Source organism: Danaus plexippus, chromosome 20 (genome assembly GCF_018135715.1).
Source record: "Danaus plexippus chromosome 20, MEX_DaPlex, whole genome shotgun sequence".
Lineage (NCBI taxonomy): Eukaryota > Metazoa > Arthropoda > Insecta > Lepidoptera > Nymphalidae > Danaus > Danaus plexippus.
The window spans coordinates 6,846,332-6,872,120 of NC_083550.1; the positions used below are offsets into that span (position 1 = coordinate 6,846,332).

A 25,789-nucleotide genomic window follows, 5' to 3' on the forward strand; every position below is an offset into this window, starting at 1 on the left:
TTCCTTTGCATTCGATTAACGGGAAAGTTAGTAAAACGGAATGACGGAGTCATTTAAGACAGAATGTTAGTAACAAAGATCATCGCATTCACTGGAGCACAGACGTAATGATCTGAAGGCCATCATTGTAATCAAATAACAATTATTTCCTTCTTTCTTTTTACAGCAACTAAAATACACAACAAGGGTTCGACTTCTATGCGTGCAATCTCATCAATCATTTCGAAATCCGGACATAATTTCGAGCATATTTTATAAATTCTCAAATATTCACCCCCGTGTTACTCCCCCCCCCCACCCCTCGCACGCACCCCTCACCCCTCACACCGCAACCCTCAGCCCTCAGTCGCGTCCAAAATAGTCGCGCCCCGCCCCTTTGTCGTTATAAAATCGAAACGGTATGGTGTTTCCCCGAGTTATGAGAAAGTTATCCATAAACGTACATTTGGAAAAGCTTTCCCAGCCTCGTGCAAACACTGTGCTAAAACACTTTCTTTCCAAGTTCATGTAACACGTTATTTTTATGGACATCATCAGGTCAAGAAGAGTTATGCAAAATGTGAATCTGTAAAAGATCATTAGAAGTTTAGACAGGATTTATATTGAAGTAAACGTTCATAACATAGTTCCTAAGATTTGATTAGAAAATAAATTACTTATTCGTCTTTGAAGTGATCTGTTGCATGTTTCAAAATGTAACGGAAAATGAATGATTCATGTTTATTTGATAAAAAATGTAAAAATCATGTTTGATATATTTATTGATAAGAGATACAATTGATAAACGTTAAGAAAAAAGAGGATCGCTGCCGCGCGTAACACAGGGTTTGTTACAATGTGGTGAATGGTTTATATTAACATCGAGTACACTTCGTTTAAGGAAACTTTCCGTCTACTGCACTCAACAAACATCACATATTTATAATAAGCCAAGGAGCACACACAGAGACACCAATTACACGATCGATCAAATAGATGCAGGTTTTCGTGTATTCGTTTCATGCAGAGATCTGTCGGTAGCGAGTTCAACAACAACACTTCCTTAAAAATTACAAAATGTACATACACACTATTTTATTTAGACTTAGGTTAGCTTACTTTAATGGTTACGAGCTACGAAAGAGGAGTTACTACAACGACAACCAAAAATAGCAACACGCAATCTACTCAAAGCCAGCTCTATAGTTATTTATGTGGTAGATTTGACATAGCAGAAGTACATGTTTATAATGAGATCTAGGACTTTCGCGAGTTTTATTCATTTAAATGAAACTAATATATTTCGGATATACCACGAGGATTTTATTATTTTAAAACTACATCCGTTTATAATCCCGATGTTTCGGTTACTTTTCAGCAACCGTGATCACGGGCAGACCAGGGATTATGTAGTTTTAAAATTATAAAATCCGCGTAGTATATCCGAAATATATTAGTTTCATTTAAATGAGTACATGTTTATATTCAAGTTATTTGAAATAGACAACATTATGCTGAATAAAGTTTCAACAAGATTCGATCCTGTGTCTAACGAGTTATCACACATCGATATTCATTTGGAATAATCTGACGAATGCTTTTTAAAAATAATAAACGTACAAGTTTAAACTTTAAATTGTCCGAAAAAATAACGTCTACATTTCACTTTGAAGAAACTTTTTAAAAGATGACGAAAATGGGTCTATGCTATTTAAATTTATACAATTAGTTCATGAGGATCGGCTTTCCTCTGTGAGATGGCTGTGAGCAGAAAATTTGATCGATGAGGAGTTGAATGAGCGATCGTTTTACAGAACAACTTCCTATAAAGGGGGAAAAGACAATTAGCTCAAGTCGTAGGAGATAAAAATATTTTAAAAATTATATGAGAATCATAAAATAAATATGAAACAAAATTGAACTCGTCTCGAACAAAGTGGTAGGAGCCAGTCATGTAACATGGATTGGAACAAACTTCTAACGTTGAAGACGATGGTCGATGCAGACGTGTTCAAACGAAACCAAAAAAACTAAAACTGAAACGCCTGTTTTATAACAATATAGTAACATAAACAGTTAGTGAAAAATTAACCTTAGATGAAGAGAATAAGAAATGATTTCAAGAAGAGAAATATACTTAGTGATACATTATTCCATTATATTAAACTGAATGGTAAAAAATACAAAGGAAATTCGCCGAACCAGTCAGCGAACGTGTTATAAGAAACTATACTGATATTGTATACAACGGAAAAGTCACGGGAAATATGTTCAGACCGCTCCATGTACCTAATATATTAAGTGACTCGAACCATCAAATACAAAATATTAATAGCAAGTTTATTATTATTTCTATTAAGGTATTTTAATTGAAAACGTTAATATTGTCAACGACACACCACGTTCAGAATATCCGTTCTCATATCCAAAGCTCCATGTCTTAGATGTTGGCACGTACACGTATTCCGTAGTTAGCTCCTTCTACCGATATATTATCACCAACCAAAATAAACCCTATATATATATAAACAAGTATACATGAACAGGGTTCTGTTAATATCAAATATATAATGTAAATTAGTAGTTCACTGTCACTTCATAACAGTATCGCAACGGACTGTTGTGTAATGATATTTTCGTTATTAACAACTGCAGAGCACACGTCGTTTCCCGTTAATCCCTCACAAGTACCCGCACTTCTAGTCCGCCACACAACATTTATAAAACCCCAATCATTAAAACAACAGAACGATTTGTTTGCTCTCGATGATTTATGTTTATGGATTTTAAGGTCGTTTATTTTGTCAGAGTTTTAATTAAATGTTGATTCGTGATATACACCTCGTGTCACTAACGGACAACTGGTCGTGTGCCCATACTTAAAAGGTTAAGGAATGCTAGGAAAGTGCAAATAGGATTTACAAGGATAAAATAACAAAATATGTGTCAATGTAAGAAATAGAAAAAGCCTTGTTTTGAACGCTGGCAAAGCTATAAAAAAGACATGATTTTTCAAAGGTCGAACTTTATATTTGATATATTTTAAGGAAACTTAATATTAATGCCATTATCAAATGGGTATTAAGAAACATTTTATAGAAGTAACGTTCATTTCTGTCACATTATTCTTGATTATTTTTCTGTTTCTAAGAAAAAACTATTACAATAATGTAAAAGGAAGTAATTCATCAACACGAGCAGGATTAGAAGCTTGTTCTTCCGGGATTTTGCGTCCCAGTCACTGACGAGTAAACCAGAGTGCCATGACACTAAGTAGCAGGGGAATTTAATATACATATACATGAGACGAGACTAACAGCTTAAAGGTGTTGTGAACTTATTTTCAATACTTACTAATGCTAATGTATGTAAAAAGAAACGCAATAAAGAGAACAGTTAGTAATTATAAAAATGTATTATGGACATGTTCAGCAAATTTTTTCTACACTAATTAATACTCGAAAACTCAACACGTGCTGAACGCTGGAACTAAAAATATTGAATAAGCGTAATCCAGTTGTTCAAAAAACAAATGTGGAATAACATTCAATAAGCTCGTGAGTCACTGCTTATTTATAAAGCGGAGGCGAAGTCAGGAAAAGAAGCTAGCAATTATAGAGCTTAAAGCTAAAAGGGTACAATAGAGCGACGAGCGAAGCGACGGGTCTGTGCTCCATTAATACTACTTTATATATTTTATAATTTAGATTAAACATAAAGTGAGTCTAATTCCGTCGCAATAAAAGCAATAATGCCGTAACGTATTTTACGAGCCGGAGCAGCTGCTCTGAATTACCTCAGTACACGCAAATACTGAAATAACACCAGTTAAAATACGATTTTTGGGTGTTTCAGACATTAACAATCACGACTGCAATGTTTGAATCGCACGGTCTGAGCAACCGAGTGTCTGACGATGATGGAGTGCCTTCAGCGACGAGATCACGTCAGGGACAGAGAATAGGGTGGAGCAATGGTATGGAATGCGATACGCAAAGCGAAAGACATCCAAGGATCATGCACAATATACAATATGCTCATAGGAAATAATACGAACTCGACAATGAGGTCCTAGAGTAAAAAGTTATAGGAAATCAAAGGAAACTAGTGACTGGAAATAAAAAACAGGTTATGGGTGTTAGTGTTCACTTTTAAATATAATAGTAAACGTCGGTCCACACAGGACAAATTGCAAAAGCAGTTTCAATTCGGTTTAAATGACGACATAATGATGTAGTTAACTTAAATAGTTTTAAAACAGACTCATAAGAAGTCAAGGTTTTAGTGTAAGAAACGGTTACGCTACAGCGATAGAAGGTAATTTATAACGTCAGCATTGTTGTGGGGAGAGGCAGAGTGACATAAAACTGAATTAGGTTAGATCTAGAAGCCGTATAACCTACGCCTTAACAACTACGGGATCTAATTCTGAGTTACATGTCTACTTTGCTGATTAATGTAATGACTTTCACATTAACGTAAACTGAAACTTTTATCTTAATTATTCCATATGGTTTTTTTAAATCGTTATTTTATAATATGAAGCAACTTCTAGAAAACCGTTTTATAACTGTTTAAGCTCTATTATACTTTGATAAAAGATTCAGAAAAGATCTATAGTAGGCACCGTTTTAAAAAGGTCCTGTTCAGTTTAAAAGAAATTAGGTAATGGATAATATAAGATGACGTAAAGGTACAGATATATAAAGAAAATCTCCGAAAATACTTCACAGGAATTCATCGACAAAGTTGTTTTACAATTTACTTCATATCATTACCATACATATTACATACATGTGTACTAGGAGTTGACCGACGAGATTTACGAACCCCGCCGCGTTCGCCTACCAGTAGCTTCACACATTGATTGTGAAAATATTAGAATTAAAAGTGGATCGAGCTGTTCCATCAAGATAAGGAGAGTGGGACGGTCTGCGGCGAGCACTTACCCGGTTCAATTATGCTTTTAATGGAAAACAGTTCTCGCTTATATTTTTAAAGAAAATATACTTAAAGTTGTTATAAACAGCATCGAGCAATATGAAAAGTAAATCATATTTTAAGTAAACCACTAGCAATTTTTAAAAGCTAAGTCTTAAGACGTAACGTACCTGAGACATACTCATACGAGGATACGAGGCTTAATATGAAACATCTCATTGAATGTTCACTATACTTACCTATAATGTTTATATAGTATTTGTTAATACATATAGTCCTACATAGTAGTATTCATGTGGGTCAAATGTTACATGAAAAATCTTTGAGTAATATATTGTGTATCTTACAGACAACAAAAGAATTGCTTGATAACATGATCGATCAGACGTTACACAGAGAAGAAATGTATTCAAAAAAGACTTTACACGAGTAAAGTGAACAAAAATATAAACAACATCGTGATACAAATAGATCTGTATTAACTTATGAATATTGATCTTTAATTATACATCATAAGACGAGTGTCCTCCGAAGCCCGTCTCCGCCTTCCTAACCCATGAAGACCTCGTCAAGTGGAGCACCCTTGACTACTTTTAACTACTACCAAGCGTTGAATATATTAGTATCGCCATATTTCAAAATCTATGTCATTATTATCTCTTGTTTGAAAGAATTTCTTAATTTTAACTAATTTTAAATTTATGATACGACGAAACGTATTGGTAGGCGACCGATGAATAGACAATACTTATAGAAATAAACATTTATGATCTGTGACGTCACTCTTGATATAATTGATGATAGTGGTGTAAGTAATACGATAAGTTTAATGTGTTATAATATATAAAGTAAATCTTAACAGAAAGATTGCTAGTGAGCGACGAGCCTAGGACGAGGCACGCATGAATGAAATCGATACAGCTAGGTCAATGAACTCACAGCTGATAGCCGGGGCCAGGTAAACAATGTAGTGTATCAATTAATTATATGAAAAGAAAAAAATTACGCCGTATTGTTATAAGACAGCGATAAATGTTAATAAGAATTACTAATGAAGTCACTAAATAGTGAAAACTAATCTGATGTATCGATAAGTGTAGCCAAGTCCGTAACTGATAACAGCTCACGTGAACGAGTACTGTAACGACGGGTTACGAGAAACACTCACGAATATGTGTACTATTATGTGTTTAACAACAGATTAGTATTTAACAATAGAGTGTTTTTAATTGCACCATATTTTTATGACGGTTGGGCGACATGCCTAACTCATGTCATCCGTTTTGTTGCCTTACGTTTGTATGTGACAACTCTCCGCTCTGATCCAATTATAAGTTTCCTCAACTGAAGGCTGTTGTCCCTGATTTTGTTATGTTGGCGTCTTTTAAAAGACTAATTCAGAACAATATTATGACGCTTGAGAACGTTCTGTTCAATACACTAACTGACATGTCTATAACATTATATATTACGATAAGCGCACTTAAAATATACATATGCGGTTCCTATAAGTCTTACTTATATTTCACATTAATTATTTCTGAATAATTAGTCAACATTAACGCACGCGTATATCGTTTTTTTTTTTCTATTTGACGTATAAGGATTATGTAACCGAACAAGACTTTGTAAAGCAATGAGTCTTTTTAATTAAACTGTAAGACGAATGTCAATGATGTTTCCGACATTTAATGCAAATGAAAAAAAACGTTCCATAGACAAATCAAAGGCTTCTTTCTTGAGAACAAAACGAATTCATTCTTCAGCTAAATATTGTTGAATTTCACTAATTGCTCGCTAAACTTGAGCGAACGAGATCTTCAAGTCGATTCCGACAAACTGCTTCTAAGAAAACGTTACCGTCTCCATCAATAATAAGAGCTGAAAGTAAATTTGTATAATCAGCCCGTCCGCTGCCGCAGCTCCCTCCGATTTGATTATAAAATTCGTAAATGAAATCACAACTCGCCAGAGAAGCCCGACTGTTGTGACTTAGCGTCGTGATTAATGTCTTTATATTAAACGTGCTACACTTATTGTTATCATTTCAGTTTCAGAACTTCAGAAATAACGGCCATCTCTCGATGACTCAGTCACGTGTTGAAGTCCGTGCCTCGTAACGTTCGTAACATAAAAATGAACATTCTATTGAAACAACGAGAAATGTACCGCCTCGTCTCCAGCTATCAGTATTCGCAAAACCATAAAACGTTTTGATGGGAGCGCCACCCGACTTATTATCGACGTATGACATATAATTAATATAAACACGAGCGTATATCATTAATGATTTATTTCTGTGACCATGTTACAATGTAATTTTTATATTATTTATTCTCGCAATACTTGAATAGTCAAAATTGTGAATATTAAATAGTCATTCGTACATTTGGATCATTACGCTCATTACGTTTTAATGAGTGAAATATATTGAAGGTGTTGCTGTTTCATTTAAATCATCTCTTTACACTTGTGTCGGTTAAACTTCTGGAAACACAGTTCAGTGCTTCAACACATACTCTTCCGCCAGTCCACTTGTACTCACTATATTTTTTACAGTTTTTTAAACAAATCCTGATTCCCTCAATTATTATATTGTTATTCATCTGAGATTTTCTTGTGAAATATTCTCATGTAACCACATTTTTACTTTAATTTTCCAGTTCGTAGTTTAATGTGCAATTTATTAAAATTACTAAAAGACGATTAGTTCTGTTTTTTAATTTAGACATAAGTGGATAAAAATGTTAATCCAGTCTTTAATAACTTTTCTTTTTAGCGCCGGCGGGTGTTTGAAGATACTCAGGAGACGCGATGCCGCAGGACGTAGGAAAGACCAGTTTGGAAACTCTTGTCTTACTCAAAGGTAACCGACGCATATAATGTTCAAATAAAAAATATTATCTTGAACATTGACAGTTTCAGTTAAAACAATTAAACTTCTATACCACGAAAATATTTATGCAGTTAATATTGATGAAAATTATGTATAGACGAAGAAAAAGACTCAAAATAAATTTTAAAGTCCTTAAGTACAAACTAATACCTTAGTACGTGTACGTGGAAATTACCTGATTCTGGGCTGTGTCCCATGGAATGTAGATCTTGCTGAGACCTCCTTCGTTGACGATACTCAGCTCTGTAATCTGGCCATCTGCCATAGTTGCCTGGAGCATTTAAATACTCCTGGGAGGAAAACCTCGAAGCTCTCGGAGGGGAAAAGCCGACTTGACCGTAGTGGTCGTGGCGGAATACTACATCCGGATGGTTTATGCCGCCTGGCACAATCTGACTCCCGAAATAATTTCGATGTCCCAAATATTCGGGCTTGGTTAAGATGGGGCCGTCTGTCAACTCGTGTCCGTGGATGGATGTTGATCGTTGTGGTCCATAATCTCGCAAACGATTGGAAAATTCGAGACCCATCCTATGAGGAGAGTAATCCAAACCTCGTGGACCCATTTCGAAATGTCCTTGGGCTCTGTTGTTTCTATAGAAATTAGGAGAAAATGGGTTTTTGCTTTCTTGATTTTGACGAGATGCTGTCGTTTCAGTTTTGGACTTCTCTTCTAGCTTGTGGTTGTTTTTATCGACATTGTTCGTTTCCTTTTTAGGTGTCGCTTCTTGAGGAATCCTTTTTGAGGAATCTGTGACGTCCTGCGACGCCCTGCGATTGAATTCCTGAATTTTCTCAGGCACAAAACCCTGCTGCGGTATTTGAGACATTTTCTCTACAAAAACGACATCAAAATGTTTGTAAACACTACTTTAAAACTGACTACACCAAAAGCACGTATGTATATCAAAAGTGCCTTAAATATGACACATTCATAATGTGTTATAAAGTTTAGGAAAATAATCACAACCGTATAGACGTGGGCTGCAAGTTATAAGAAGAATATTAGCTTCAGATCATACAGTGACCGATATCCGCTAGCCGGTCAGCCTGCCTCGAGACAACATAATAAAAAAATTGAGAATTCTTTTTTACGACCATTTTATAATTTCAAATATTTATGATATATGTTCAACTTAACGTGAACAATTTTCTTTGTAGTTGTGTTTCCTTGTTCCTGATGCTGCTCTTAACCGGATATCAATAAAAACAAAGATGTCAGTTGTAACAGACGACTAACTTCTTACTAAATATATTTTACGAGCATGTAAATTTTAGTTCCAATTATGATAATTGCGAATACAATCTAAATGGAATTCTCAGACAATGTACTAAAGCTTCACATTACATTGCGGATAATGTAATATTCATAAACTTTGAACTTATTTTCATTTTCTGCTCGTAATGAAAACACGACTATAAATACGAAACAATAAGGTTTATATTCACTAACGCTATTCTTGCAGTACGGGTGACCGAAAGAAAAGTACCTTCCAATTTTACTTTTACCACATTAATTTAAGGTTCAATTTAATTTTTTGGACATTTTGTTTGATTTCAAACTTTTGTGTTTTCTTTGCTATTTGATAGACCAATTTCAAACTTATTCCATTTCATATATGGATCATTTTGGTGTTTGTTATAATGTGCACTTCGTTAGCTCTCGCGAAGCGCCTAGAATAATCTATTTATTTGCGGAACGAAGCCTGGTTATGGGCTATGTATAGAAATTGTACAAAGAAGGTATTGTGATGTATTTCAGTCTATACCGGTAACTCTACGCGACTGTTTCCGACCGTAAGACTAGAAAGGAAGCAATCGGTTCATCAATGTTTATTGTGGTCGAATAAAAAGATGGGTTTGTGTCATATTTATATTGAATTCAAATAATTTATAAATATTATTAAATATTGTAAAACTGAAGAGTGTAGTAATAGTAGTGAGTGTTCCATTAGTCGCTCGATACAATCGGGGGCACATCGACCAGGTAAGACGGGGTTAAATAGTTGGCCGACATCCAGGATGAACCTGTCCGTGTGCCTGTCTGCCTGTCGAGCGGAGGATCCGACCCCGACCGGTAGCGACACACTCAGACAAACACACACACTGAATATTAACAATTTCAATAAGAACACTTCTTTCATCTACATTCATAGTACTGCAGCTCGTCGTATCGTCTGAACACGAAAAGAGTGAATTTTATCATCTACCTCGACGTCATTGTTATATGAACTGAGGAAATGAGGGGAAGAAAACTTTAATTTGGATCGTTTGAAGTCTACTCTGGTATCTCCTTGACATCAACGTTTGTTTTAATATGGAACTTATACGAGTTATATCCGAGCAGAGTATATATTGCAGGTTAATAATAGTTTATGAGCTATCCAGCTAACAATAGACACACCAATAAAAATGGTGCACCTCCGCTATAAAAGATGTTATGAGGAAGTGACGTAAGCATTAAAACGACTACTTTTAATGTTTGTACGTTTTCAGGTTGTCAATTGTAATTTGTCATCAAAAGCTTTTTCTCACAACGGAACAACATCTACATAAAACAAGGCCACTTATGACAAATATCCAAAAATATATAAAGTAAAAACTGAACAGCAAGAAACTAGAAGCCTTTCATTTACATATTAAATATTACCTACGGACCTTTGTTTTTTCTTTTACTCTCTTAATAATAACCAAGAGGAGAGCCGGGTTAATAAATTAATCTAATATACAAGGTGCAGTGCGTGTTTCCCAAGAGCGGACATTCCGGCTGGCTTTCTGGCCGCTAGCCTTCCGTTTGACTTCGAGTACAGATCTCTTGTCTCTTGTCTGCAAGAGTCTTCACTGCCGCTACATCACCAAAATTTGTCCTTCGTACATTCCTTTGGTCGATCTTAAGGATATATATTCTAATATATACATTTCAGTAGTATGTAAGATTTCTTTGCAAAAAAAAATTTATATGAGTTTTAATAAAACCTCCGACGCAGACGAAATATGAAAGCTTCGCCAGTTTACAACAACTAGGCAAGGGAGCCCACATCCCAATTGTTACTCAAAATTATAGAACCTTTTGAAAGATGCGTTAGAAACTGAAGAGGTACCGTCAGCAGGACAACATTACTATTATACATCCGCAGGAAAGAAATGTAAAATTTAAAAAGATTTATCCAGAATGTAAATGATTCCACATAAACGTATGTGATAAATAATGTGATATATATTAATATACAATATACATGCGTTATTTTGTCCCTATCACCCATCATAACTATACTAAATGTGGTGCTACACGAAAGCGACTATACATATTAATGAAGTGCGTATGTTTATTTATCGTTACAGTATTATCGTCTGTGTGTACTAGAACGTATTTTCCTGGCGTCGCTACACCACACTACACCGGTACGAATAGTTTCCATTGAAGGCGCGTCACGCTTCGCCCGCGCCGCCGGCTCAGAGACAACAAAACACACACTACTTATCCGTATATATAAAACAAGAGGGACGTTAAACAATAAATAGTTTTAAATTAATTATAACGCTGAACATTTATATGGGTTGTGGAGGATGAATCAATTTCAGCGTCGCGTCGTCACTGACTCACTAAGTTTGTTCGTAACATATTCGAGTAGAGCGGAACATTCAAAGAGGGATGCTCGTCTGTTATAAATATTTTATTGTGGTGTTACGTGAAGGTTTTCACAAACACAGTCGCGGTCTTTGATCTTCAACAAAGTTTACCTAAATGTTACTGTTCCGGACTACGTTGCGACTAGTTTAAGTCATTTGTAATAACTAAGGGCGTTACTTCAAATGTCAAAATTAATAAGCAACTCTATTGTTATTAACTTTATTCTGCTTTTGTTAGTTTTTTCTCAGGAACAACGCTATAATGAAATGTTTTATGAATCCTCGTTATATGTATGTTTGTTTGTCACGTCTGATGAATGTCCACAACATGTACAGAATGTTTGCCTGCAGCAGCACTTTGTCCCGTTCGCGTTCAGGCGTCACGCGACACGACAACTCTTTCGGAGTCTCGTCTCGTCCCACGACACCGCGTCCGTCCGGGAACCTATTACTTGTACAAACTATGGTCCTGACAACTTTAAGTAAACTTTTAAATTGAATATTGATTACTTGAGTCTTCAATTTATTATTATTGTCTACAAGAGAGGCGCGAGTGAATGAAAGCTTTCCAATAAAACAAACATGAACACGAAGGACACGAACCGGTCGTAAAGGACAGCATTGAAATCCGTCGAGTCGGCGTTTTACGATTCAAAGATGAGAGAATATTTCAACGAGCAGTGTTATGAAGTGTACAAGAAACATTGACATATACTATATTATAAATAAAACATAAATAATGAGCCGAGCGGACATAAGCAGTCAGTAGCGTCCAGCCCGGGTCCGCAGAACTGTTATTTACGTTATAAGACATCTGCTTTCCTGTGTCTATTTATTTTATTGGCTTGAACTGATTTCCAAAACAGAGCGAGTAAATATAGCGTTCATAACTATGGAATCCGACCGAGACTATGTATTGTGATGATAACGTTAATCTGCTCGCATATCGATGATCGAACTATACACGCGAAGAAGAGATGAAGAGTCTCCTTCTCTTTCTCTCTCTAGAGATGGAGATAACGATAGAAGTATGCTAGAGTTAGTAGTTAGTTTCATTAATATAATAAGATGAAGTATTCATTGAAGTCGGTAAGCTCAGACAGGCGCTGTACTCGTATTTATTGAGCGAACTCTGCTGGCCTGATTCCAAACTAGAGAACACCGCCGTCGATTATTTAATCGGTCCGTTGTTTTAAACTTTCTGAACGTGCACTTAATTTTTAATAAATTCTTTATATGAACCCATCACAACACTAATGCTTTTCAATGTATTATTTTTTGTTTTATCGTTATTCTCTAATTAGTATCTGTTATGGAAGGTAAATTTCTAATTTTTGCCAGTTTGTTTTGTGCAAGATAATTTTCAACTCTTTTTTATTAGAATCTATCGACATCTTCCCTTCACTAACTCAGATAAAACCGATAGGAAATATCGTAAGACCTCTTCGACCACTCTGCGTATTATAATGTGTTTTAATATTAATACACTTATGAAGTGGAACAACTTGTGATTTAATAAATTAACCGCAATTCAAATAATAACACAAGCAATTTAATAAAATAAAATTATATATATTTATATATAATAATATGTATATTATTAAATAAAATAATATGTAATTAAATAAAAAGTCGTCGTAATGACGAAACGAAACGTGACCGTCGGGAAGACCATGTGACGTGACAAAGCTTCTGATGTAAATAACATGTCTCATCTTGAGTGATCTTTATGATTATAATTAAATTCATGGACTGTGGCCGGCGTTGGTACACTAACAATATTTAATACATTGAAATGAGATCGCATAAGAAGTGAATGCAAGCATTACTATAATTAATGGTTGTATATTTTTTATCTCTGGAATGAAAATCCGATTATCTAATGATATTTGTAAATATCTTACTTGACGTTGTGAAAACTAATGTCAGTGCAAAAATTAATGTTTGAAGGTAAACAGACACGTTTGAGTGTGTTTCTTTATATACTGCTGTGTTGTGTTGTACATAAGGTGAATATATTTTTTAAATCAAAGCTAAGGTGAGAACGTAACCCTCTGTGACCCGACACGCGATAACTTATTTAAGGGAAATTCTGAACCGGATAATATTAACCCTCGGTTACATTAGCTCACGTTTGTTGCCTTATAATATCTCGATGATAATATTAAGTTACAATAGACATTTTTTAAAATATTATGTGGTGAATTCAAGACGATAGACCCATACTGATAATATACCGTACATTCGAATCTTTACGTTTGGATTTAACTTCAATAATCTTGCGTCTTCTACTTATTTCAGACAAATCAATTGAATCATTAATTTTTTTTATATTTATATAGAATCCAGCTAGTGTCGAAAGGGATTCTATCAGGAGCCGAGGAAACACTGACATGAGCCAAGGAACACGAAACAATCAACAAATGTAGGAATTTAAACGGTCTGTGGAAAACGACACGGATTGAGAATACTTTATAACAAAACTAAAAGACTCGAGGCAGGCACTGGCACAGCACAGAGCTTGGCGTCACAGAACGGCACAGAACGGCACAGAGTAGCACAGAACATACGTTAACACTTATAGTATGATATGTATGAAGCGTGCATCCGTCGTCGCGGGCGGACGGCCACTGAGCCGCCGAGCCGCCGAGCCACTCCCTCTCCCCTTAACGATCAGCGATAACGCGCCCCACCTGCCCTTATCACTCGCTACAACACAGAACCTTATACTATATCATTCATATTAATTACATCACGTCACATCGCATCACCACATCAGATCACTTCCGACATCGGCCCGCCCCCGACAGGCCCACTCACTACAGCCTCTTGATTATTTTAAATGCTCGCACAATTTCTTCAAAATCAATCATACATAAAAATATCTGAAAACACTTGCACCCTGAACTACACCTAGCCGAAAGTGATAAAACAGTGACGTCATAGTATAGTAGATGTAGTAACTGCGAAATATTCATTCATGAACTACACATGGGAGAAACATGGGATGGTCTCGGAGATGAGGCAGTGTCTGGACGACAACAGGACTGGGCAGTGACATGCGGGGACTCGAATCATTCTGAAAGTTATATTGGATGAAATGTCTCGAGATGAGAACAGATAGAGTGATGAACCACACACGAGGGTCACTCGAGGGTCTGGTCGATACACGGGAAGGCGGAGGAACGGACGAGTACCCGCGGGTCAGGGAACAAGATCGAGTGTAACAATTGTATATACATAGATAACAAGCAATTTATATAGTAATTGTAATGTACAAAATTATCAAACTCCAGACAAAATTATAAAAAAAGCAATTAATACATGATACTAATAATTTCACGTGTAACACACAGACACGTTACTGAACTGTACTATACTTGTTATATTCACCAGTACATACATTTTTCTCAATCATATAATAATAAACACCGTCCGGGCGGCTAGACTAGTATTGAATCGTAGCAGCCTACGCGCCTCTTATCTCTACAACCCTCCGTAACCCGTAGCGAAGCGCTACGCACGAGCCCTCTACGTTACTTAAGGTGACTTTCAAATTTATCGTCTGCCAACTTCCATTCACGAGGAGGCTCCATTTTACAAGTTTGCCCATATTTTAAGACGCAGCTCTTTCGAGGACGATGTAACGATTATAATGACTACGATAAAACGGCATCCGTCTGTTCTTTGGTTATGTTGTAACCTGCTATAACTGGACTCGTGGCCGACACTAATTGATATCATTAACGTATAGTCTTAAATGTCTTTTAAAACGCACAGTTACACCTCCGAAAGAAAGGAGCCAATACATTATAAAATATATGATAAGCGAAGACTAGCGATCAGTATTTACTCGTCTTATAAATAATATAAAAACATTTGATCAACTTAAGGAACGACAAATACTTATAATAATTGCATAACAAAAATGTTCAACAAAACGAACGTCATTATTAAAATCATTCTTTTTTCTTATAATAATTTTAATTAATATTTCAGAATGATTCACCACACACATGAAGTCCGTCTGTTGATTCTCTACGATCAACTTGCGACTTTACCGTCCCCCTCACAAGACACTGTTCATTTCGTGCCGCCGCGGGTCGACCGACTCTCGCTAAACTGAACCTTATTCTCTTCGCATTAGGGAACACGTCTGTTTGTTTCCGACAAATATATTTCAAGATGGCGTCTCGAGGGAAAGGATTCAATTTTGCAAAGACAACAGTAATTAGAGAGAAACTTAACTAAGAGGATTCGTATGTATCGAATGGTAACGTTTAGAGGATTTAGAACTTCGAGGGTCATTGCACTTTATATGTTTTCGGTATAAATCATTTCATAATACTAAGCACGAGGCATTATCTGTAATATCTCAATAAAATTTTTGTTTTTCGCCCGGAATTTTAAGTAGTGAATTATCATGACAATGTTATAAGCTCTGTTAGGAGTTCAATTATTAATCCATTGATGAATTGAAATAAAATCTATTTAAATATAACATAAATTAAAAAGTCTTAAAATTAAAAATACATAAGGTTTTGTTAAAGGCGTAAAAATATAATTTGTGTTGTATGATACAAGGTAAGCGTGCCAGATCACACAGACCGACAGACTGACACGAATAGTTTGAAATAAACAATCCCTTGTTTAAGTAACGTGACCTGAAACTAGTTAGTAGGTTATCGGTGGTTTAAGTTACAATGAATGTACCTTATTCTTGCAATACACCTACTGCTGCATGAAGTAGTGGTTAACAAGCTGGTGAAACATATTTTATATGATCTTTCTAATCGTCTACTAAATTCAGGTGACCGTGTAAAATTTCTTCGGGAACACATTGACTCATCGGACAACTATTAACAGTCCTCGACGCACTCCTTCAAGAGTCCTTGTATTGGGCCGAGTGCCACGCCGAGGACCAAGAGGCGAGGGTGCTTTCACTGTATATGTACATATGTTACGGGGAGGTATGTCACACAGTGCAGTTACTGCCAAAAATTGTTACCTCTACAAACATTTAAGTATTCAAGCGGCAAGGTCTGAAACTTTTCTTTTTCAAACTTAACACAATCTTAACGCATTTGTTTATACTTCTTCCTCCTTCCTACCGCACAGATGGGATCATCCTCGCAATGCCTTATTTAAGTTGTTATCATATTATGTCATCTCCTGTAGACCAAGGAATTCTCACTCACAAAAAATTCTGCCGATGAAGTCGCTAGACCAAGAGGTTTCTTGTCCTCTACAAAACTTATTATACTCAATTACTCATATTACATTTTAAATAAATTACTGTTTTGTTGATTAAAAATTATTGGAACATTAAATATGATGTAATATAAAGAAGTTGTTTTAAAAATCAAGACCGCCTATGTTTGTGTCCCCTTATTACTGTCTCAGAAATTCCAAAATCAAATAATTGACTCTAGGTTGTCGTGGCGAGCTATAGGATACCCTCGTTACGTCGTTTATACTGCGTCTCTTTGGTCCGAAACCCATATATCTCACCCCCCCCCCCCATTGTCAAAAATCCTTCTATTCTGCTGCTGTTAGTGTTGGACACTCGTTATAATATGTAGTGAGTATCCTATAATCAAGGACGTCCATAACACCTGGAGAACAAAGGTTGTGATGACAATTTTCACACCATCAATGCTGACCTGCTCATCTCAACTACTGCCTCGTCACACCCTCAGGCCAGGTGCTGATCTTCACTCTCCTACGCCGAGATCGCATCTCACACGTTAGATAAAATTTTCATCTCGTTTTAAGGTAGAGGACTGAACGCCGAATGTAAATCGAAATGTTATGCAAGACAGTCTAGTTCAGTGCGACGATACAGTTTAAGTGGAGTGTGTACTCTCGCGAGAATCTGAGATACAGTTATTGAATTACGTAACAAGAGTACGGACTAACGTTATGGAAGTTTAGTTATAATTTAAGTTTCCAAGAAGAGAGAGCTCTGTGTTTAATATGTACAAAGCACAGCGTGTCGCAAAGAAACAGTTATTTTTATAAAATTGCCTGCACTTCGATCATATTGATATTAAATTATTATTATTAAAATAAAAATATAGCTGTCAGTGTAGTTATTAAACGACAACGGTTACTCTTGTGTCGGCAACTACCGTTTTTTGTATTTTAACTAGACTTAGTGGCTAATTGGACGGGTTTGTAAATTTTTTAGTCGAAAGTGAAAAATTATGGATGTATTAAAAAATAGAAAAGAAATTTCTTTGTAACCTGAGTAACCTCATAATAAAGTGCTACAAGAAAAAAAATTCTCAAATACTTGAAAACCAACCCAAACCTCACCCTTTTAGATAATTAAATTTTTCGCAAATACGCTCAAAAATATATATTTTTTATATCAATCTTTAGATGAGTATCATTATTCATTAATTCATAATTTTATGATTTACGAAAATCACATCGTAGCAATCGCTTTTATTAACAGCATCATAATAATCATAATAATTACAAGAAAGTGAGAGTGTACTCGCAGTGCTAGTATTAACGGATATGGTTCTAGAAGTAGCTTCCACGATGAAACTGAACTTCAACTAATATCGTATAAATTCCAGCATGTTAGATACGACCTCATTAGTGGAGTAATTACTTAGGATGGTCATAGTCGACCGGCGAGGAAGAAATGTAAGGTCGGGTCGGTCATAAAGTGACACTGAATGGAAGGGAACCATTTATAGAGGGACAAGGGTCCGTGCACAGTCGTACTATAACGTATATTAATCAGCAAATATGTTTCTTGTATATTTTAATTTGACAGTTTCAATGTTTTGTATGAGGCGGTCAGAACGATGACGTCATTATGTACCCAAGATGTCGGAAAGCGGGAGATGTCCCACTCACTAGTGTAGACGAACAACAAAACATGTATAGAGTCGTGTTTGTAACACTAACTGTTGTTGTTGTTACACTGTTGTAGGTATTCTGGGTAAACCTTCAAATCCTGTATTCTTCCACTGTAGCTATTTTCCCCGCGAGACTAGAGCGGTTCGATTCGACTCAATTACTTTATTGAATTTAACAAACACTAACCTCATTCTGTAATTACATTTCTAGTAAAGTATTTAAGGGAGATAAATCCCATCCAGCCGATAAGAGAACAAAACAAGCGTTTCCCGGGCTTCAGTCAAATGGTCACAATTAATTCACAGATCGTTTAGAGAGACGAATGTTCCCAGATATCTTGGAGTGATTCGCGTTCGAGGCGTTTTTACATTGTCCTTAATAGCTCGGGCGTTTCTCGATATTGAATATTATACATGTTTATAAGTTTGGTTCAGATTCTTTCACATAGATAGATAGATACACCTATCAAAGTACTAGGACACGGATACTTTTGTTCTCTAAGATTTTTTTTTTATCTAGAAGTCAAAAATTTAGTCGTACAAAATAATACGTCCATAAAACAAAATAATTTTCTTTTATTGTCAGGTGAGAAACGAGAGATATTGCTACTTAGGTGTGAACAGGGCGAGACAAGCGATTCCGTTATGAATCCTAACAGCTCACACACAAGGCCTATTTTGGGTTGCAGGAGAAGATCGTTTGCTCCACTGATTCATGAGAGGGTGAATTTACAGACTCTCACTCGAAAAATGTAAAGTGCCTTATTTATGTGTTTTAAAAGGAAAAACAATTTTATGAAAGACTATAAAAAGAATCTTATTACAGAAATGTCAAAAAGACTGAAGGTCTTACTTATTCTAGTTGTAAGCGCCGGACATACCTTTTCCATGTAGCTGTTGCCTGTTCTCGGTGCCCTTCAAACTCTCTGCTGTGTGCAGCAGCTCGTCTAACTGTGGCTTCTTCTGTTCTAATTCCCGCAGCACGCCCTGACGTACAAACACACACTTAATATAAATATAGAAGATAACGAAGACAAAATAATTTATTATATGTAACTAGGTACCAGCCCCGGCTTCGCACGGGCTCTTTACAAAAAATATAAAATAGCCTATTTAATTTAGAGAATTATTAAACTTATATTATGATAACTTTCAAAGGGTACGCCCGATTTAAATGATTTAAAAAGTAATTCACAGATACTGATGTAGGCTTGAAAAGGAAGTAATTTATTTTGATAAGACTTAATACCGTATTTATGTAAACAGCTTCCTATAAACGCTTTAGGAATGCCAATTTTTAAAAGTTATAAAATGCATATAGTATGTTATCCTTAAGGTGTAGACACATGCCGCCGCGGACTTTTCTGTACACCTCTATAAGATACATAATTCCACCATACATTATTTTGTTATATCTCAAAGACACTAGGCAGCCTTTTCGTTAAAAGTTCTCAGACGGCTCATGTTTTCCCGACATTTTCAAAAAATATCGTTAATGTACCCACAAGTAAATACAAAAACTTGACAAATTATATACTTAAACCTTCATCGAGAATCACACTATCGAGTGATAACTGTTAGATAATCGGTGCAGTAGTTTTTCCGTTTATCACGAACAGACAGACAGACAGTTGCGGCGAGGGACTTTGTTTTATAATATTTATATGTAATAAAAAACAAACTCAGACGATGTTATACCACTTTCAATATTAAATTGAAAGATTAAATACTCTTTAGCAGACCAAAGAATCGCTTCTAGAAAGATTATTATAATATTACGTATCATAAAGTCGTACAAAATAATTTGATTGATTTAATTTTGATAAAAATCTATTAATCTGCATCTGCACATGTAGTTATCAATATAAACGATATATGTAAAATATTTTAGATAGAGTGTACACCTCTTATCCTATAGCGAGCGTTTTTTCCTCAACTTCAAGAGTACAATAAGGAAACTCTACATGTCTTAGTCGAGAACAAAACGACCTCTTAAATATACCTAGAAGTTCCACGGAGTTAACGCTTGGTTGAAAACTAAGAACATGAATTAAATTCAGTTTCAATAAATCATAGGAATGGACATCCTTCACTCCATCCCAGTCCAGGGACGCATCGCGAGCTAACATGTGTCGTTATAATAGCACAATCGCAAAGGTGTAATGGTTGCGACTTCGCTTACAAGGAACGAAATACAAGATTAGCTTTCAGACGAGGCACGGTAACAATATGCAGGCAGTGAGGGCGAGACACACGGACACACATCGCGGAAGGGAGTGAACGGGGATATAATAAGAGAGCGAATTTTCATACCAACAGGACAACTCATGAAAAACTATACACCAACCACATTTATAAAATATATGTGAAAATTACAGTAATTATGTAGTAAATTTTAAACGTCATTAACTCTAATTAACTCGTGCTAAATGTGCCACTTACAAGCTGTAACATTACACTACCTCCAGCACCCGGAGTCATGGACACTCATGCGTTCATAACTGTAGGTACAAAAGGCGAATTAATCATTTATAAAAAATCGTGATGTTGATGAAGTAGAAATAATTATTATGTTGTTCTAAAGACCATAGTGTGTCATGGTAACTGGAAGATTGCACATTAAATGTTGCGCATACAGTCGTGAGCTCGTGTCTCCATCTCACAGCCGTCTGCTGAAATGTTTTACGATCTGGTGTACTATCAGTACGCTGCTCGCTGGTAGTTGCCTGGCAACCAGCCGCCGCCACCCCCCGGCCCCTCCTCACCAGTGGAGGGAACCGCGCATGCTCGTGAGGAGAGAGCAGTAGAGATGGACAGAAGTCGATGAAAGGGTATTTGGTTTATGAAATTTATTAATTCATTTATGGGAGACATACATAATAAAAGAAAAATATGAATGGGCTTTGCTTCTTGGCGTTGTCAACGAAATCGGCCAGGATGGTCAGAGTTACCATTCCTGATCTATGATCAGTTTTGAACAAACAAAACAGCACCGTGTACACGATATTGAATGGATTACATTTTCTTCTAAAATCTTTGCTATTTGAAGTTTTGAAACCGTGAACATCTTGGTCGTGTGTCAGAAGTTCTGCTAGTTCCTATTGCTCGACACTAGTTTAGTATGAGTATCATATAGCAGGATCTGTTTTGTCAGCGGTAATCAAACGATTTGAACGATTTTCCATTGTAAGCTCGTGAGGGACTGTGTTCTTTTGAGAAGGACACATCATGATTTCACGTGGATCACAGTACTTAAGGATTTCTATCACCATAGAAAGTTCCTCCGGTTTAAATATCTTGCTCTGACGAAAACCTACAGAGGCGATAAGAACTGTATCAAGAAATAAAGTCCCCCAAATGTTTACCAAACAATTAAAGTTTCTTTGGTAATTTCATGAAATTTTCTCAGTTTTGAGGCGAACAATCCTCAATCATCTTTTTGCCGGTTCAAATTACTGTGTCTGTGAACACCGAAACGAACTTAAATCATTTAAATTTTAGGAGAAATACAGGAAAATTAATTTAATCTAATTGTATTCTTTACTTTTTACGAGAATTAATACATTATGATTACTACTGTATCTCCCTCATATGTAATTTTGAGGCAATATTAATGGTCTACAGGAGCGTGCAGTAGAAAGTTGCTTCCTTGTATGTTATTATTTATATTTAGAGAGAAACACTAGGATTTACTCGTTTATTTATTTAACTCGTTAGGAAGAAATGTTTATAGGTGTGCCTACAGACGTTCTCTGTACTGTAACTAGTCAATAAAAACTATCGACACTTGGCATCACTGAACCTGACGCATGCGTATGGTATGAACCCTGTGACACAAAACCAAGCGTCCCTCACATGTTGACTTCATTTGCATGACAGACACAGCGCAGGCTGCAGTCGGTAAGGTCTTAATGTCACTTTAAGAAATAATGTTCATTAAAATTAACTAAGAAATGAGATAAGAGTATTTGATAATGAAAACACATCTACTGCAACAATAATGCTAAAAGAGTAGGACGTCTTAATTCTTGTCAACACAGATAGGTATTATATGACAAAAATAAAGACTTTCATATGATGTTTTAGAGATAATGAGATAACGACAACAAAGGGTTTAAATTTAATAATGAAAAAGAGATTAGGAAGGAAGCTGACGTTATTATATAAAAGCCAAGTGAGAATATTCAGTAGGAGACGAGTCGCCGGCGCGATCACAACACTTCGCTAGACCGGAGTATTGAGAAGATAATAATTGTCACTTGAGCTACGTGTAGCGATGTTTGGCCTTCACAATGATTTGGTGATAGTTTGTTCAGTAATGTGGAGTTTCAATTCTTAACACTCTCGCATATTTTCGACTACAAAATATGTATCAAAAATAGACAACAGACTTAACAGGAAAATAGTTTTTCCCAAGAAAATGTGAATTATTATATGGCTCATTCAGATTCCTTAATTCAACATGAAAGGCTGTTTCTCGAAGGTATCTATAATAATACCTAAACCAAACAAAGCCACGGTGAAATCGTAGTAATATATAAAAATGGAGGCTCAGTGTCCCGCCCGCCCTAAGGCGATTACGACCTGAAACCTCAGCAATGAGTCGGAATCTCAGCGAACACTTTTATGTTTTCTCAGAACAACCTAATTATTTTTTTTTATTTAAAGCACAGTTTGCTGCTTTGGTGTAAAAAATATTTGAAAACAACGTCTCAGAAGTTTACAATATCACATCGCCTTAAAACATACGAGAAATAAATGAGCTTGTTTAGAGGCGTCTCATCCCTGGACTACACTCAACGCTATCATTACACACAAACCTCAAAGTAGGTTTTACATCATGACGACAATGAAGCGGACCAGGAACACCGAAAACAGTCTAAATTATATTTTATGTAACGGATCATAAAGTTTGTTTTTGTGAAGTCTATTTAATACGATAGGGGTTGATTAGTCTCCAACATCATTCGTCAGTGTACTGTGAAATAAGACTTTAATGAGAGACAACAGAGTTTATAATTTGTGGACTAGTTTTGGGCTAACTTCATCATTGAACATATCGTTAGTGCTGATTAGAGATGTCATTGAATCGGTCTCATTGAGGTGAGTGTAACGAGTGTCCCAGGCGACTCTACACAGATGAAGAGAGTGTGCAGATAACATCAATAAAAAGAGTATAATATTAGTTACTGTAGTTTAAATATAAGGAAAAGATTCACAAAAGTTGAATGTGAACTAAAGTCAGTTACGCAATGAAGAATTACTTTAAATCTACTTTTGTATGAGTCATATAACCTGGTAATGTTACAGTTTAGTAGTAACAAAAATATTGCTTGAGTTAAAAAATCACCATCAAATCATGTGTCTGTTTTAATATAAATGAAATGAGGAATATAATTTAATGTTTAGGAATAAAATACAATTGATTTATCTCCTATTTGTGTGAATGGTCTACTCGGTAGTATGATCGCATCGCGTCTCTTCCCGCAGCCTCCGGATACTCTTTGGGATTGTTTTTCAACATCCCGACCTTATTTAAATTCTTCTCAGGCTCACGATCGATTCTGACAGCGGGCACTAAACAATATTTATGATGATTTTATTTTTATATCTCGTGGTTATATTCTGGTTACCGTCAGTGCGGACCTTTTTGGTCCACGAGAAAATATCTGTCGTCTACTGTAACCTAGATGTCAGGGAAACTTAAACAATGAGTCCATGAGCCTCTCCTAGAGTTGTTTAATGTCAATAGTTGTGTAGGTGTAGTGCGTGTTCTGTGCTCACCTTCTGCTTGTCGAGCTGACTGATGATGTCATCGACGTCGCCGACCGCCACCGGCTGAGCTCGCAGCATGTCCGCCTCCACAGACAACCAGTCACGGATCTAGAGAACGACGTACATGCATACATACACCATACCCTTAAAACTTATGATATATACCTGGTACCTGTTCAGATAACACCATAGCACACCATAAATACCGAGTATTGTAAGGAAATTGCTTAATATTTTTAATAATGTCAACATTTTCCGACAGCTGACTCACTCAAGCTAAAGTCTACTAAAACTTATTATTTGTCAAAGAAGCCTTAACAAAACAAACATAAACGGTTCAAAAAATATACACAATGTGTTGTGTGAGACTGTAGTAATAACATTGAGCATTGTGAGTATTGAACAGAACCAGTCTCGCAGCGGGACATCGCACAACTTACTTTAATCTCATTCATAGGATGATCACATACCTACATGTACGAGGATGGGATATCGAAACATATTTGCTTATATCTAGCCGTTTATTGAAATAAGAAAAAGAATATCATTTACGATTTAAGGCGTTAATTAGTGAACAAAACTTATCTTCCGACGATCGGTACACTGCTGGTTCTACTGAGACAGTCCTGAGAAACTTAGAGGATATATTTTCTCGGAAGGTATGTTAATACAATGTCACCATATATTAGGATAATTACAGAAAAACATCCATGACAATAGACGACGAGGTCTGTGTAGTCATGTATCGGTTTCCAATAAGACAGGGAACAATACGATCTACTGGCGAGGTGACCGGGGCTCCGGGGACGGTCGGTGGTGGTGACGTCACCTCCGCCTCATCCAGGACTATGATATACAAACATTCTAACGATAACGTCCACATATTACTTTATATTGCACGAGGAAATGAAAACGATAACAATTTCATATGAGTATGAACAGCCGACCACGACTTAGGTTTTCTCATTATGATTATCGTCGGAGTTAGTTTCCTGTTCATTCGGTAAGTTTTATGATAAGATTCAAAGCTCTTTTTAAAGTTCCTCAAATAGTTTGTGGTAATACTTTAATAACCGCTGTACACAAAACTCCCTACAATACTTTAAATGAATTTCTTACATCGAGTGGTGAAAATCTGTTTTTCATATAAAATAAGTTTTCATTCGTAAATTCCACAACAAATAGAAAACTAAGGTGTCTCTTGTTACGTTTATTATCCTGAATAAATTGTATGTGAAAATGTTTTAAGACAATATGCGAGTAAGTGTAGAGTGTGCCGCTTCCAACGCGCGTGTGAATGAACAAATCAATCTCTGGTAACATTGTGACTTCAGGAGCAAGCCCCGGTTTCCCGATTTTCGAATAGAACGCCGTCTCTGCAAATGCTTTTCACTCCTGTGTGTTTCCAATTGAAGTACAGTTTTATAGATATCGTTGGGATGAGTTTTGGTCGTTTCCGGGGCGAAGGTTGAACCCTCCAGACGAAATTCAGATTAAAACATATTGATTCGCTGCATTCAAGCTCGCCGCCGCCGGCACCTCGTGTCCCTTTTGATCTCGATTTACTAACACGATTTTTTCACGTCTCAATGTAAATATTGCTCGAGAATTATAAAGAAATATATTATTATATATCAAGTGGCTAATTTAGAGCCTCAACATTTTTTCATTAAAGAAAACTGGACGTTCCGCA

At 36.1% G+C, this 25,789-nt stretch overlaps 1 protein-coding gene across 1 annotated transcript in view; it reads right to left on the reverse strand.

The window, feature by feature from the left end:
* The window catches only part of LOC116773824 (dystrophin, isoforms A/C/F/G/H-like), a 228,887-nt gene that overhangs the window by 157,586 nt on the left and 45,512 nt on the right, over positions 1 to 25,789 (reverse strand). The window contains exons 36-37 of the mRNA XM_061523731.1: positions 24,106 to 24,204; positions 19,203 to 19,308 (exon numbers count right to left, since the gene is read on the reverse strand). Coding sequence (XP_061379715.1) covers positions 19,203 to 19,308; positions 24,106 to 24,204 — 205 coding nt within the window. The remainder of the gene's footprint in view (positions 1 to 19,202; positions 19,309 to 24,105; positions 24,205 to 25,789) is intronic.